At 38.8% G+C, this 17,391-nt stretch overlaps 3 protein-coding genes across 4 annotated transcripts in view; 1 reads left to right on the top strand and 2 right to left on the bottom strand.

Moving 5' to 3' along the window:
* Positions 1-1,707, bottom strand: part of LOC100650616 (dedicator of cytokinesis protein 3) — a 53,926-nt gene extending 52,219 nt beyond the window's left edge. For both annotated transcript variants that reach the window (XM_048410883.1, XM_012315189.3), the window contains exon 1: positions 833-1,707. In XM_048410883.1, the coding sequence (XP_048266840.1) occupies positions 833-869 (37 nt within the window). In that variant the 5' untranslated portion in view covers positions 870-1,707. The remainder of the gene's footprint in view (positions 1-832) is intronic.
* Positions 1,708-1,990: 283 nt separating this feature from the next.
* LOC100650740 (dihydrolipoyl dehydrogenase, mitochondrial) lies at positions 1,991-4,627 on the bottom strand. Its single transcript, XM_012315190.3, has 7 exons — positions 4,425-4,627; positions 3,761-4,046; positions 3,318-3,684; positions 2,900-3,244; positions 2,742-2,833; positions 2,340-2,665; positions 1,991-2,271 (listed from the first exon to the last, which is right to left on the bottom strand). Exons 1-7 carry the CDS (start codon positions 4,467-4,469, stop codon positions 2,206-2,208), a joined length of 1,527 nt encoding a protein of 508 aa, XP_012170580.2. The 5' UTR covers positions 4,470-4,627; the 3' UTR covers positions 1,991-2,205.
* A 1,217-nt stretch (positions 4,628-5,844) lies between these two features.
* LOC100651095 overlaps positions 5,845-17,391 on the top strand; it is a 42,656-nt gene continuing 31,109 nt past the window's right edge. The window contains exons 1-2 of the mRNA XM_003399875.4: positions 5,845-5,997; positions 6,338-6,813. Of these exons, the coding sequence (XP_003399923.1) occupies positions 6,430-6,813 (384 nt within the window). The 5' untranslated portion in view covers positions 5,845-5,997; positions 6,338-6,429. The remainder of the gene's footprint in view (positions 5,998-6,337; positions 6,814-17,391) is intronic.

Genomic DNA, 17,391 nt, shown 5'->3' with positions numbered 1-17,391 from the left:
GAATCGGTCTATTTGACGAAGATGTTACATCCGCCTACGGTAAACATGGACAGAGGTGTAGACTGTAGAGGAATTAACATCAAAGCGGGGAACGCGCGCGGGCGTGCGCTTGCCGATGTTATGTACCCCAGACGAAACAGACAAAACAAAATTAAGCGGTCGTAATTCAAGGATACTCGAGAGTGGTGGACCTCTCGTTTCAAAGAACCATCAGCTGACTACGAAATGAGACTCGGTCGAATATTTGATTTGATTTGACTCGCGATCATCGATATCAACGTAAATTCGCAACGGTCAATGGTCTAAATTTCGAAGGTCGCGTACCACTTTTCACCAAATTTTGGGACACGAATAGTTTTCCCAAGTGTAAATATAGATGCAAGTAAATATATAAAACGAAAGAGAAACACGCGAGATAAAAAACTGACGAAGAAAATTAGTTCGATTTATCGGACTCTAGTTCCTACTCCTCTACGATCAATGCATGAATGGGAGAGTCGCGGTACACTCAGCAAAATAGCGGCACACATACACTCGTACAGCGACACGACACGGCGGCAGCATCATACCTACAACGTATTAAGCGGCATGTACCCGAAAGAAGTCAAGACGCTGGTTGATCGAATCATTGACGCTGAGATACCTGACGCGAGAGCGGAAAACCGCGACGCACCGTGTATATAATAGATGACACGATGTCGATCGTTAAGCACCTATACTGGACGCGACTAGAACTCGTGGAGAATCGCGCGGATCAGGACACGAGCAGTTTGACAGATCCGCAGGGTCGATGCCGCGCATTAATCGCGAAAGAACACCTACGAGAACTCACCGACGCCGTATTTAGTTGTTTTCGTCGTCGTCCACATCTCGAGCGGTTCGACAACGGCGCTACATCCCTTGCTAAACTGCCACCGACCACTCGTAGTATCACGAAAAATTCGAAAACACAAACATTGGGTGTGTTTGCCGCACAAGTGCCACCCTCAGAATTCTCTCTCTCCCTGCCGTCGAGCAACGTTGCCGATGGCCGCTGCAAGTCGTGGCTAACTGCCGCGCCGGCAACGCTGCTACTGCTGCGCCGATCATGTGCTCTTCAGGAACGTACCTAGTTCACACACTTCTGTATGCATATATATTTTACCTCGACTTTGATAGTTGCTCGCTTTCACCAGTGTATGTACCAATCGTATATACTGCCAATATTATTTTATCTTTAATTTTTATACGCTGAGGTTAAACATTTAGTACATTTATAACAATAATAAACAAGCAAACAAGTATACTACCGTGTTCTTCATATTTTACGAGAAATTGTAGTTGTTTCTTTTAGGAGACTTTCATCAAGATACGATACAATTTTATTTATACGAACAGATCGAGGAACAAGCAGTTCTAATAATAACAGTTCACTATGTATATTAATATATAATATATAGCATGATATAGCTATAGTTCTTTTTATTATTTTAAATATTATGATCTAACTGTTAAGATTTCAACTTTCTTCTTCGATACATAGAATCTAGTTTGAACATAAAATAAATAATTGCATATATTATAATACATTCATTATGAAAATTTGCTTATACGTGTAGAATTGAAATTACACACTACTTCGGATAATAGGTACGTACGAGCTTCTATTCTATTTTGAAAAGTTTATTAAAATTTCTCTAAAGACGGGAAAACACAATAGTATATTTGCTTAGTTGTTTATTACTATTATAAGTGTACTAAATTTTATTTATGTCTAATACACGATGACCAAAATTACTATAACTTACAAGGTAAGACTCTTGTTAAGGCGGATGTTTTTATGAAATCAGGAAATGGAATTTCAACAGTAACATAATAAAAACTTATCTCTACTCTTAAGATTACCGAAATAAGATGTCACAAGGTTACAGACATCCGGTTTTATATTCTTAAATATATTCGATGAATTACCAATTTATCTATAATAAATACAATAATAAAGCAACAAAAATAAATCTACTATAAAAGATGTAATATTTCCATAAATTCCTGTATATACTTTTATTTACAGTTTTTTTCCTTATATGATTAAGTGATAATGAGACCTGGGAAGGTGCTAGAAGTGTACCGCGACACATTTGAAACACATTTGAAATTAAACGTAGACTAGATCGAGGCTACGATGAATCAAAATATTAATGTTTCATAGATAATTTAACCATATATTTAAAAGTTGAGAGGTTTCCCGAAATATGCAGCTAAATTGGCTTCCTTGAAGGCTTCCGCGAATGTCTATAAGAACAATGATAAAATCAGTGTCCAATATTCAACATTCGATCGAATATCGTTTATCTACTTACCGGATGAGCGTGACATGTTCTCGCAACATCTTCTGCACTTGCTCCATATTCCATTGCAAGAACTGCCTCATTAATCAATTCACCAGCGTATGCGCCAATCATATGTACTCCCAATATTTTGTCTGTACTCTTATCAGCTAAGACCTTAACAAAACCATCTGTGTCTGCATTCGTTTTTGCTCTGGAATTTGCTATATGTGGGAATTTTCCAACTTTGTATTCGATACCCTCTTTCTTTAAGTCTTCTTCCGTTTTTCCTACCCAACCAACTTCTGGATGTATATATATTACACTAGGTACGCAATTGTAATCGATATGAACGGCACCTGAATAAGTCATCATAATTGTTGTAAATTTTCAGAGATACAAACGGGAAAACTATAATGTGTATTTCCTAACTACCTCCGGCAATGCCCTCAACCGCAATAACACCTTCGTCCTCGGCTTTGTGAGCCAACATTGGCCCATGAATGCAATCTCCAATAGCATAAATCCTATATGAACGTAATTTTACATGTAATTACGCTGACGAAAACTTTCTCAACAAAATGTGTACTTACGAAGGTACTACTGTTTGGAATCTATTGTTTACAGGAATCCTGCCCTTTTCGTCTCGTTCGATTCCCAAATCCTCTAATCCTAAATTTTTCGTATAGGGCCTTCTGCCAACACAGACTAAAAGTGTATCGCACGTTAAATCCTCCTTTTTGGTAGGATCTTTCGCGTTTTCAACAGAAACGATGATTTCACTGCCTGATCTCTTCGCACCAGTGACTTTTGTTCCCAATTTAAAATCCCATTTTTCCTTGACTAAAAGTTTTTGTATCGCTTGACTAACTTCGCCATCGATACCTGCTCCACCGATAGTCGGTAAAAATTCGACTGCAGTTACTTCAGCGCCTAATCTATAGGAGAAAATAAAGCAACTCAACATATGTTGTTTACAATTCATACAATTAATTTCAGTATGAAATGTACCTGCGCCAAACTGAGCCTAATTCCAACCCAATAACACCAGCACCAATTACTATCAATTTCTTTGGCACTGCGTTTAACGATAAACATCCAGTGGATGAAATAATTTGTTTTTCGTCAATTTCTATACCCGGAAACGGCGTGACCTCACTGCCAGTGGCAATTATAATGTTTTTAGTATTAATCGTGCTTACTACTGAACCATCTGGACCAAGTGCATTCACTTGATTTGGACCAATAATTTTACCATGACCCTTAACCCATTCTACCTTATTTTTTTTAAATAAACTAGCAATACCACTTGTTAAGGCTTTCACTGTACTTCGTTTCTGCTGCATTACTTGATCAATATTGATAGAAACATTGTCAACTAGAACATAATTGTCAAATTACTGATTGTTAAATTATGGATATTTAAAAAAAGAAAGAAAGAATGAGAAGTATACCGTTAATGCCAAATTTTTGTAATTCTCCAGCATGTGCCATGTGGTAATAATGTGAACTATTCAATAAAGATTTGGATGGAATACAGCCAACATTCAGACAGGTCCCACCTAATGTTTCATCTTTTTCTATACAAACAGTTTTCATTCCTAATTGTGCAGCTTTAATTGATGCTACATATCCACCAGGACCAGCACCTATTACAACTAGATCTGCTTCCACAGTACTAGCGTATCTGCGTTGCTGTGCAGCTGTCAAACCAGGTACAATACGTTTGACACATGATGGCTAATAAGAAAAACAGAAAAAGCAGAAAGTTATTGATTAAGAAAGAATTTTCTATCTGTGTTTGCTATCATTCTATCTGTAATCCTTAAAGTTTGACAAAGTCAGATGTAGGTGACATAACCAATGAAGTAAAGAGAACGTATTTTCATATCGAATAATGAATTTAACGAACCAATTTTGCTTTCTCAAATATTTAATCAATACTTCATAAGCGAAAAAATGACCAATAGCAAAGAAAGTTAGTTAAATAGTAGAATAAAAAAAAAAAAATAATTTGTCCTTCAAAATGTTACGAAATAGACTAATATGTATGGTCTGATACGATCGTAATGCATCCACGAGGTCATTTATTCATAAATATCTTTCTTTTTTACTTACTCTGACAGAAGTGGTCACCAAACTCCAAAAACTAGCTTGCATCATCTTTTTTGTAATATACTATTTTACTACCCGATATAAAGGGGGTCAAAAAGGAAACAACCTTTAGGTAGTAAGAAGCGAGCACTACCGGTTACTTCAATATCATTCAACGACCAACTCGTCTGAGGTCTGATAATTCGATATATCGTTGGCTATATGGTTCGGAGGCTATACTGCTTGATGGCGCTACTGACCTATTATGCAACACGAAATAACACTAACCCTTTCGTTTTGTTCATCTGATACATTTGGACATGGATAAGACGAAGAATAGATCAGGCATCTAAGAAGATTTCGTGTTTCGTGTTCTGAAATACCGATCGTATAAAAAACAAAAGTTTCGTAATACTATCTACGATTTTATGTGGTGAGTATGTGTAGGAATTATAGAATAGGAAGTTGATAAAGTTGGACGTAAGAAGTTTCTCTTTCGTTATGATTTACATTCCAATTGAAATTCATTCAAAAAGATGTGCCTACACTGAAAGATATCACTTTACTAATACTATTTATTCAAAAAGTGTTATATCTTGTTATTAAATAGTTTTATGTATTACGAAAATAATTGTTTACGAAGGTCATATTTTCATGAATAGAAAGAAAGGAAATCATGCTTATTCGGTTAATAGTTTCGGAGATGAAAATTTATTTATATAGTCATTAAAAGAGAACAAAAATTAACAGCTTTTATCTTAAGATTATGAAACTTCCATACATCGACGATTATCTCCTAGGATACGCGAGGTAATTCGCATATAATATATAAAATATCAACAGTATGAATTGAAATATTTTCAAATTTATATCCTGTAAATTAATCGCTTTGATGGATTCGTACTAGTTACGTTTCATTAAATAGGATTACAGCGCACTTTGTAATGACTAGCCGCTTTTCACGTGAAAATATCTAAAAGTCATTCTACCTACGTTCTTGGATAGAAGACATATAAATATATGAGATTTCTGTTAAATCTTTACTCTTCCACTGCAATTATCATATTTATCATGGAATAATTTATGAATCAACAAAAAACATTTACGAATATTTACGTATCGTTAATCAGAATGTTAAGAATTTGTGCCATCTCGCGGTCGGTAAAAAATATTTTTTCGCTATCGCAAAATCGATTTACGTATGAACATCTTAACTGTAGCCGATATTTTAAACTTCTTCATTGAAACTAATTCAACGTTGATATTCACCTGATAATCAACAATATCGTTGCGATCGAGTTTACAAACTAGACCCCGTAAGCTGTAACAATTTTTATTCCCCGCCAAAAAGGGTGGCGATCGAAGAAGTAAAAAAGAGGGAGCAAGTGGAACGAATCGGCCAATAGCTAGATAGATAAAGATGAAAAGAACATTAGGGGTCGAGAGAAAAGGGCAACAGATGTCCTTCCGTATGACGCATGACTCGTTTGGCCCTTGGCGAGATAGTACAGTTTGCGTCTCACTACCCTACGGAAGTATTGTACGTCACGGAAACGAAGCTAACCCTGTCGTTAGAAGGAACGTTCGTTGAAAACCGGTTAGTACATATTTTTCGTGTCAACAAAGTCGGTGATATTTCTCTCGTTCAACACAGTATGATCTTACGAAATGTCTTTACCAGAATCTTTCTTTTGCGTTCGTATTAATCTCACATTTGGTATACTAATCGAACGTAATTCCATTATCAGTAGCTTACCCGTGATTGGTTGAATTTAAATTGTCTAGTATTATAGGTGAATTCGTTGCATCGTGAAAAAATAACGTTTAGTATTTTGTTGACGATAAGAATACTGATCTTGAGATGTTTGATTTACGATAAACGGAAAATATGTTTCCGATAAAACGAAAAGTAATAACGATGATGTATAATTTTCAAGGTTTCGGAGAGGAATAGCTCTAAGATGTTTGATTCGAAGATCTCGAAGGAAATATGAACGATTTAATCGACTTAATTTAAAGCAAGAAAAACATGTGTGAAATAGTAAAAGGTCAACGCAGAGCGTTTCGCGACCAAGACCCTCCACGGATATGCAATAAAGGCAACGAAGATGTAAAAAGCGAGCTGGAATTTTGTGAATCGACTGCAACTTCGCCAACGATTCTTCAACGAGCATCCAGCTTCGAAAGGTGCTTCAACGAGTCTAAGCATCTTGAGAAGGGCAAACAGAATCAGAAAAAAGAGAAAGTAAACTCGATCAAACAGGAAAGTACTTGGTCCGATTCCATTAAAGACTCGAAAGACAGTGCCAAGGTATCGAATGAATTGCCAGCTGCTTCAAATCAGACGAACTCGGAGAATTTGATCAAGGAGCTTTCTGACAAAGTGCCTTCCAACAGCCATCACGACGATGAGGTACGTTTGCGTCACTTATTTATATTGTTGAAGGAATCTTTGTGTACTGTCATGCGTTTTGATGCTTTAAATGTATTTTCGCACGTCTATGCACGTTTGATGATGCCATACAACCGAGCAATCTGCAAAAAACCGTGCATAATATATTGATATATTTACCTTCGTATGACTTTGAATAACGGCAGTTTTCATATTAAGTAGAAATATACATCACACGAATAGAAGGGTAAGGTTAGAAAACTGTCATAATTCAAATGATTTCCGTTAAGAAACTTTTACGATTATAGAAATTCGTAGAGATATGCTTATTCTTTTAGGATTGTGGATATACTTTTTTTTACCAGTTATCAACTATTGCGTCATATTTTTAAAAATTTTTCCATAAAGAAAGCGTAATGCACCTACGCGTGCTTAATGCGCAAACATATACCGCTTATAACCAAAGTAAATATTTTTTAATAAGAAAGGAATTTGTTAAAGTACTTATAATATTGCGTATGCAATATCGAACATAAGGGGGTTAAAAATGGTCGACAGCTGACCAGTACGCAAGTCGTGGATACGTGAAGATCTGCGAAACCGGCGCAACTTATCAACTGATCGAGCATGATAACGCGTGCAGATAAAAATGCAGGACGATGTAAAAGGGGGACGGAAGGCTCATAGAACGAACAACGATCGTATCAAATTTTTAGAGCCGCTCTGTTCGAGGTAGTCTGCAGTTCGAAATAGGTGTAACCAGAAAGGAATTTTTTTTTCTTCAACGAACGCGTCGGGACGAAACATAGTAATCTTATTAGGTTATTCCACAAATAAGGTTATCGTATTTATCAACAAATAATATGCTATCTAAATTTCTCTAAATTTATGTTTTATTTGTTTCATCATTATTTTCAATTTTTCTAGTCGTCAACTATAAATCTCAATAATTATTTTATGAGGTACGACGCACGAAGTAAAACGAAAGACGACGTTGCTTATGGAATGACTGGAAGTGAAATTGCGATAAATATGTACGATATTTTAACTTTATAGCGTATTGTTACAAATCTTGTATAATTATCGTATAAGCACAGCGAGCGATATTAAGTGAAGCGGTATTTTCAATGTTTGTATGTACACCATCTGTTTTCCGTTTATATATTCACGAGGAAAGCGTACACATCGTGAATTGTGTATTTTTGGTGCGTAGTCGATGAAACGGCTGCGGCAAGTCGAATAATGGACGCGTTTACCGCGAACTTGCAAACGAGTTGCAGTTGTTAAAGACGCAATTAAGGGATCTTGTGGTCACGGTGCATAGAACACTGGTACGTGACCACAAATTTAATACGTACTTTATTCGTGTGCTTCGTATAGCCGAAATATCGGGCTTCTTTATGGCTCGCGTAATACCCCACATCTCGTTTAACGACATTTTTAACATTCCAATTGTTTATGCCACAGCCTGAAATTCTTGGAATTATTTAAATGGAAATTCTATGGAAATACTTAAAACACGACTAGCTTGTCATGACGATATCGCTGTCGCAGCTGGCCCAACATTATTGCACAGTATGTACTTGCTGTATATTTAAATCGAAGTACTGGAAAAAACCGTGAAGCATGTGGAGGATCACGGCGGATAGGATTTGAAACTAATCGGCGAGATTTCTCGCGGTGCACGAACGCTATCATCAATCAAAGAAAGAGAGAGTTATTTCACGTTCGAGCGTAGTATATGATTCTAGGACGATTTACTGTCACGCGGCTTTCCGAACGAAGATTAAAGCCGTCTCTTGAGATCGCGAATCGTCCTTGAGATGAAAACGTTTCACGGAGAATTAAATTGTACGCTTGTTTGCACGTTGCACGTTATACGTTCTAGGCGCAACTGCGTTCGACCATTCATCCACCACGAAACGACTAGGAAATGACTAGAAAATTACGAACGCTATGGCGGCAAATTTTCATCGATGACAATGCGTTCGTCGAGACCTGAGAATCGATTTGGCAACATCTTCCGAAAAATTCTTCGAAGGGACGAATTTCGCGAGTACGGGGCCCTAAGATAAATTAGGTTCGGACCTGGAAGATGCGGGCCTCAGGTCCGTTGCAGGTTCTTTTCCATCGAATGCCTTTCTTTGTGTGGAATTCGACTTAAGTCGTGTCCACACCGAGCTCTTTTGCACGGTCAGCATCCGTTTTATTTCTAAAAATTCCACTTTTGTGTAGCGCGTAAATTTATGCTCGCGGAACTTTTGATCCAACAAATGATTCTACTATGTACGGAGAATGATCGATAAACGAGACACTAATATCGTAGTGCTGACGGGGCGTGATGCTTAGAATGACGGAAGTACGAGAGGAAAATTTGCTCGAAATATACTTGCAATAAATATACTTGAATGCCAGCAGGCCATTGACCGGCTATGTTAAAATATTGACGAGGAACTTGCTATTTCGAGGCCGTGTAATTATGGTGACTCGCGAACACAGCGGCGAACAGCTACTCGATAAATATTTAATCGACTTCTCGTAAGTTATCACGATTACTAACGAACTCGTGGATACCATTTGTTAATAAACAAAAGGTGTATGAGACGGACGCTTGGTTCCAGAAATGCCAGAAAATCCTGCATCGACAAAGATATCGCTAACAGACGCTTCAAAATCTCTTCAAGCCTCTTCGAGAATTACGTTTGCAAGGTTTTCTTTATGGACGGCAACCTGGCACGCGGTGGAAGCCGAGCATGTAGTTAAGAAATGGTCAGAGTTGAAAGAGCATATGAGCGTAATCGAAGATAATTGGAAGGTTGAAATTACTAGAAATTGGCGCTTGTTGAAAAAGCTGGGTCTAAGTGTAGCGAGTTCGGTGTGAAAGCAGCTTATTAAGGTCGGGCCTAGCGTGGTGTTGTTGCGTAGCTTGCCTGGCAGCTTCAGTTCGATGTTTACGCTCGTGCTTCGAACATTTTTCTCCGTGGCTACGCGCCATTCGCGGCGTGGTTTCGTCCAGTATTTTATCTTTTCCTCGTGACCAACATTCTATGTGTCTACTTGTGCAACCATAATCCAGCATCACTGGAGCCAGCGATTCTAGACGAATATTTTCTCTTTCGTCTCTCTATCGGACAAAATTGGATTCTCACGACGCGACTGACGGAACGTTGCTGGAGTAAGTTTTGCGTAGGGGTAACAGCCTCTCAGTACCCGTATATCCACTATACTTACTTATAGTTTGTTTCTTCGCAAGATAGCATCGTCTAGCCTATTTTCGTATTCTTGTCGTAACGTTGAACGCATTTCGCATTCTACCGTCTCTCTTGCTACTTTTCAAATTTATGAATGTCCGCTGCAGCATCTTTCGTTAAACAGAGCGACGTGCATTGACGTATGAAAGGCGAAGGAGGCGATTAAAGAAGTCGCATACAGCGAAACGAGCAATTTGCATGAAGCATCTTCTTAAAGTCGTGGCCATAGCCGTCGTTGTACGAGTAACCGCATCGTCGTTCACGACTATTTGGATATTTCTTAATCGTTTTAAATATAAGAAGAACGTGCTTTCACCTCGAACGGAACAATCTCATCTGATTCGATTGAAGCTACGAATTCCAAAATATCACGAGTTCATGATTTTGCAAATCTCTTTGCCAAGAGGATCGGTTATTTGCTAATGTTAGAAACACAAATAGGACGAAGCTATATGCAGCGCAAGGAACATTATGCACGTGGCTATGACGATTAAAAAATATCAAATTCTCCAGGTTCGATTTAGCCGTAATTTGGCAATTGAGACGCATCTTGACAAAAGTAAGCAAGTGTCCGGATATTTTCGACAGCTATTTGTACACGCTGTGGTCCACGAATCGCCACGATACCGGAGCTGGTTGCGATGATTCGACGATCGAACGTTTCGAGTACAATTCAGAAATTCATTGGCGTCGAACCGAGTGGATTTACCGATGCGAAAGGAATTTTCAAAAATATCCAATTTCTCATAGAAAAGCAAAAGACGACGTTGTATATCGGCGCCGCACATGATAATGCGAAAACGTATCGTTAATGTCAACGGACTTTTGTTTGAAAACCTGCTTGTTAAAGCTATTGCGTATACGTGTCGTTCTTATTCGCACGATAGAAGCACGCGTGCCACACCCGCCGACATCTTGCCGCCCTGAACATGAAAACCAAATGAAATGAAATTCTTCGCTATTTCATAACGAAAATCGTGCCGCGTGCACGCGAACGTAGCGATGGAAATTGCGAAAGCCAGACTCGACGGACCGCTGTATGCAACTGCGCTCTGTTGCGCTCTTCCTCGTTCAATTCATGGTGAATGAACTTTCTCCCTTGTCGCGTATCACCACCTTTTCGTGTCCGTGTATTTAATTAAGTCGCATCGAACATTCGCCGTGGACGCGTTTTCACTTTCGCAACCGAATTTATCGCGCGATTCCGAAAACCTATAAAACATGCGAGAATTCCATCTGCACGTGTCTTCCGTCTCCGAGAGTACTTTTTAAATTCCTCCGAGTTTAACTGCGCGATATCGACAGTACACTCGCCGCTTCTTTGCCATTTCTTCCCAATTTATGATCCGATCACGTTCACTCCGAACGAACGATATACATAGTTAAAAGTTACGGTCGATGAATAATTAATAGGAAGTGTTACTTTTTTTTTTAATATCTTCTACGATCTATTTTTCATAGTTGAAGTAGTTGGAGAGAACATTTTGTTTATTGGATCACTCGGTTAGGAGAGGTATTTTTCTAGTTGCTCGATGTCAAGCACATTTCTCTGCTATTGGGTTGGCAACTAAATGATCACGGATTTTGTCATTATCATCAACACAATAGATCGCCAGAGGTAATCGAATCAGGACTACGCGTGGAAGTTTCTCTTTTCTAGTTACAGTATGTCATAGACGACAAATTGTCCTTGGTTCACCAAATTATCCGATAAATACCGACAAGTAGCGTGGCTATAATTCTTGTAATATAAACTGCGAGTATACGTAGCGATTATATTGTTCATTTAATTCGTTACAATACGACATATCGAAGGATAAAACCCCCAGAAATATCCAAAAATGTAGCAAATGTCTTGCGTTCTCATCGTTCGCCGCTGTATTATTATCCGACTCCAAGACAAGAAATTCAGAACGTTTAGCAAAATAGTGAGAATATAAAATATATGGCGCGACAGAGGAATGGAAGAAGACTCGTTAGGCGAAGAAAGAGGACTGTGCCTTCGGAGCGTCATCTTTCGCAAATAAATTAGGTATCATAAAACTATACGCACCACAAAGATTTCTAAAAGAGAAACAACTGACTCTAGTCAGCTATACGACACGCCAGTACATATGGAACAAGTTGACAAGGATACGAGCTACGATGGAGCGCGGAGAAATTACACGACAGGCAAATTATTAAAATTCGCTCGTGTCTTGCAATCTTACGAAACGAAAAACGTTTGAAAGCTCTTGAAACACCTGGAGGATGTTTGATCGAGCGTCGGGAAATTCGACAACCAGGGATGGCCAGGTATGGTGCAAGCAGCCAGTCGACTTGAAAATATCCTACGATGCAGTTAAATCATCCTACGATCGAAGATTTATAAATAATATGTGACAGCGTTAGAGCCAGCGCGGTGCAAAGAACCAGATAAAGACCCGGTACAGTTCGAAAGCGCAGGACTACCAGTTTTGCAGCATTAATTAACTGACAAACTGGTTATGCCGCGCTCGAAACTAGATTCCGTAGGTGAGGTTATCGTAAGGTTGCTAGAGTGTTGAGGCCGATACTATTGCTGGCGATACACAGCGATTGATCCTCGGCCAACGGTCATACTTTCGCGTTACCGCGGAAAACGCGTTTCGATCTGTCTATACGTTCGAGAAAATTGTCGCGAAACTTCGACATTTTTCGGCTACGAAAACTCACGCGGGAGATACGAACATTTTCCGATTTCAGGATTTGTATTATGTTATTTGTATTGCGTTAATCGTATTCATATTGTATTCTATTATTAGTATTGTTATTCGCAAATGTTTCTACGTGTATTATCAGCATATTTCGCTTTCGTTATTATCTTCCAGGTCAGTTTGTAAATTTCTTTATATTTCTTTTTATACGTATTCGTGGAAGCAAGCGAAGGAGCTGAACGAACGCTTAGGTTCTAATACGATCGAGTTCTTACAAATGTTCAAATACTTTCGCCAGCCGCTGTGTTTCTTGATTGCGCAAGGAATTTGCCATTAATTCGTATATTTTATTAACATTTGCGTATTATCTGCACAAATCCTTTCCTTCTACGAGCACTTTCTCATCGACAGGAATAATTTTCTGGAGAATCGCGCGACAAATCTTACGATCGGTGGAGATTCGAATCTTTTATGGATTAGGAGCGTCTCCGTGGCGATGCAAAAGAAAACTAAATGCAAATTCTAGGTGACTAAGAGCCAGTAGTGACTCATCCGCCATCGCCTGAAATATTTCGTACGAGTTAAGAATCTAGCGCTGCATTCCGCGCACCAACGAAAGCTTTACGTAACAAACGAATAGCGTTTGGATCGGTAGCATTGTCTCGTACATCCTAGGAACGCGTTCCACGCCTCGTAATTGTACGAAGAACGCTACAATGTTGTAATTGATAATTTGCATGAGCGGAAGGACAGGTAAATTTCAGCTTGAAGGAATCCAATCGCCTCGTAGGTCTCTATTAAATGACTTTTATTACACCTGGAATTGAATGTACGTGGCAGAATGCAAACATCAAACTCACGGTTACAATCGAGAAGAAAAACGGCTGTTTATCTATCGTAAATTATACCGTGGTTCGAGGTTTTATAAAACGCGTGGTATCATGCTACGTAATCAGAAAGTAAACCAACGTTACGACACACGAAATCCAATAATCTACTTTTAATTTGTACGGCAAAGGCATTGCATAATGATATCGAACAGCCGGGCAATTTCTACTTCCGATTCGACGTAACTGAAAACATTCAGGCAAAAGCATTCGGCTAGGTCGATCGCCTTCCACGATCCTTGTTAAATCGATTTATCGTGTCAATTGGAGAAAGATCTGTCTCTTTCTCTGTCTCGCCTTACCTCTGTATTACCATAGCTTTCTGATTATATATCGTTACAAATTTTCTCCGTGTCAAATCGTTTGATCTCGTTACGTCAGCCCTAGTAATTCTCTCGCTTCGCTATTTGTCTGTCGCATCTCACCTCTGCGATCAAAATTGCTGACAATAGTTTCTCCTACGACGCTATACACGTACGGTTATCGGAGAAAAATTCCAAGAGCTTGCAAAATTCTGGAAAGCACGACGTCATGCGATCAACAACACGAGGATTCACGTTACGATCGTCGTCGTGATCGCAGCAATAAATCTTGCTCGTAACCCCGGCCTCGCTCGCTTTTCCACGACTTCCAGATTCCACATATCTGCAGTTTGACTGCGAGATAGTAAACGTAGTCTCTTAAGTCGTTTAATCTTACGTGTTACGCAGAGACAACGAAAATGTTGCGGTTACTCGCCACCATACGTAAATAAACCGAAACCTTGTGCTAATAGATTTTATGGCCACGGTGTACGAACAGAAAACGAGAAACAGCGTATAGAATCGTTAGGCGAACACGAGTCGTACGAATGGTTCGTCGCCTGATCGGTTCGCACAGATAAAATCCTACGGATAGATGCGTTTAAACGAGACCAGGCTATGAAGATAGTTAGAAGATCGACCGAACCTCGTCTGTACCACGTCGCGAATTAATTATCTTTTATCGAAATTCGACTGTAATTATTTGCATGACAAGATCTGTTCATCGAGCAAGAACAATAATACCTTTGATCGCGTTATCGCTGTTTGCCTTCCTCTCGCCGAGTCGATAAGCAAGAAAATTTATTAACGCAGCCATACGAATATAACAAACGACTGCGTTATTTAATATTCCGCGATATACGTATATTACAATCGAACGACTGTCTCCCGTAGGTTTATAGCGTTGCATAAGCAGAGTATGTAAATTGGAACGGTATCGTCGTGGTGAATGGTACGGGGCCAGATCAGGAAACGTACAGCTCGATGATACACGTCGCATGGTATCGCGATTCTTGGCAATCGTACACGTACGCTATTCTGTAGGAAGTAATTCCGATAAAATGAATACGCGTAACGAGCTACCGTACTCGTGCAGCGAAGTGAGAGCCGCTATTGTTCGGCCACGGTATCCTGCTCGAGGAAGAGGCTACGGTCTCAGGAGTTGGCGTGCGCTGTTTTACTTTCTACGAATAAAGCACATTGTAATATTTCGGTCGACGAGAGAAAGACTTTACGGTACATTTAAGATGCAAAAAGCGTCTCAACACTGAACCAGCTCGTATGAAAAATGTCGCGTGTCGCTAGGGCGCTTCGATAAAAGAAAAAGAAAACTGCTAAATTACATGCTACGTTCGCTCGAGACGCGCAAGCCGAGTTGTTAATTTGAATACAGCGAGGAGAAAAATTGACCTGGTAAAGAGGATTTTCTACAAAACCGATGGTTTATTCATGTAGTCTCTTCGTCTCGTTAAATCAGGATCGTTTAAGATTTTTAACATTCCCTAGTACTTTCTTCTTTTTGTTTTTTTTTTTCAGCAAAGTTGAAAGACACGCGCGTGTGAACTGAATTTTATATATAGTTACTCGCATCGATATTTGAATATGACGCTGTCTCGAATATAAAGATATATATTTAAAGAATTGTTGTTTCACATTTACGTTCTCCTTGTCTGTGTTATAGCTTGCACATGTACGTACTTTTTCCATTAACCCTTTGCATTCTGAATTTTATTTCAGTTTCGTTACCAGCAGCTCCCAACGCTTTCAACTGTTTTATTTGAAATTTACTTCATCTAAAGAATAAGACAACTTAAATAAATAAAGGAAGAAACAAGTTCGCTTAAAGTTTTATTCACACAATTGTTGTATTTTGCAATTTTTTAGTGTATGATATATCTTGAAACAATTTCCAGAATGCAATCCTGGATTTCCTTCGCACAAAAAGAGGTGGGACTGAAAGAATGTCGAGTGGGACTCGACAAAGGAGCTCCTGAGATAAAAACTGATGTCGAGTCACACTCGACATAGGAGTGCAAAGGGTTAAATTGTCTACATGGTAGGCTTTATATCCTTGTTGCTTTACCAATTTTACTTTACTTTGAATTTCTGGAAAAATTTCAAATTCAAATCGGACTATGGGATGATTAGCGACGAATACACAAGCGATCCGAGCATGTTCCGAGCAGTTTCAACGGCATTTAAGTCGGATGAGTTACCCGTGACTGGACACTGACTATGAGGACATTGGACACAATGATAAATTTTTCGAGAAAAGTAACTCTGTATTGAATTTGATTCAGTGACATCGCGCAGTATTAAATTGATTGTTAGACGCGTCGAATAATAATTTCGTATATCCGACACTTTCTACATAGTTCTAATTCGACGGCTAATTTGTTTGTCGCTGTATCGACGCATAGAACCGACAACGAATCGACCGTGTTTCGAGCAAATGCAGCGTTACGTAGTTGCACAGCATAATCGTAAGAACCGTAAAAGACGATGCTGCAGGATTAGAATATTCCCTTAACACCTTAACTGCCACGCCGAAATCACATGTTTCGCTAAGGACGTCACGGGAGTATTTGTAATATTCAAAGCATATAATGGCAAAATAATAATAAATTGACGATGTAAGACAACATTCTTCCCCAATGGACCGTTTATCTTATTGGTGATCACAGGTGACCATCGTGGTGCCTTGGTAACTGTTGATAGCAACATATCATAACAAGTCTTCGTTTATTTCAACAAACCATTCGCATTTGTTGTTTCATCGTAAGCAGAATACATTGTTGAAACGTGTAGAAGATATTAGTAAAGAGTATTTGCTCGTTTTACATACAGGGTGGTTGGTAACTGGTGATACAAGCGGAAAGGGGGTGATTCTATGCGAAAAAAGAAGTCGAAAATATAGAATAAAAATTTTTCGTTCGAGGCTTTGTTTTTGAGAAAATCGACTTTGAATTTTCGCTCGGTACGCGTGCACTTTATCACGTCTCGTTATAACGGATCTCACTATAGATCTTTCATTCTTTCATACTTTCATACTACATTTCATTTTCATACTTTAAAACAATCGAACACGTTAGAAAGTGTTCATAGAAATCTAATTAGAAGAGCAGAAGTATGTGTTCGGCAGAATGGGCAACATTTTCAGCAATTTTTGTAATAATAAACTTTATGATTACTTCATATTATTTCATTATGTATTCCTAATTTTCCGTTACGGCAAAAACAAACTTAAACTGCGATAATATCCATCGAGACAACGATCTACAGTGAGATCCGTTATAACGAGACGTGATAAAGTGCACGCGTACCGAGCAAAAATTCAAAGTCCATTTTCTCGAAAACAAAGCCTCAAACGAAAAATTTTTATTCTATATTTTCGACTTCTTTTTTCGCGTAGAATCACCCCCTTATAATAATATTCGTAGATTACCCCTCAAAGATATGGATGCAAACACAGTGCACCACTAGA

Source organism: Bombus terrestris, chromosome 12 (genome assembly GCF_910591885.1).
Source record: "Bombus terrestris chromosome 12, iyBomTerr1.2, whole genome shotgun sequence".
NCBI classification, from domain to species: Eukaryota; Metazoa; Arthropoda; class Insecta; order Hymenoptera; family Apidae; genus Bombus; species Bombus terrestris.
This window is presented reverse-complemented; position numbering and strand designations above follow the sequence as displayed.

Coding starts and splice junctions, on each gene's coding strand:
- LOC100650740 (XM_012315190.3), bottom strand. CDS start 4,469: ATGATGCAAGCTAGTTTTTGGAGTTTGGTGACCACTTCTGTCAGA. Junction 4,047..4,424: donor TGGTGACCACTTCTGTCAGA/GTAAGTAAAAAA, acceptor TTTTCTTATTAG/CCATCATGTGTCAAACGTAT. Junction 2,272..2,339: donor GAACATGTCACGCTCATCCG/GTAAGTAGATAA, acceptor TTGTTCTTATAG/ACATTCGCGGAAGCCTTCAA.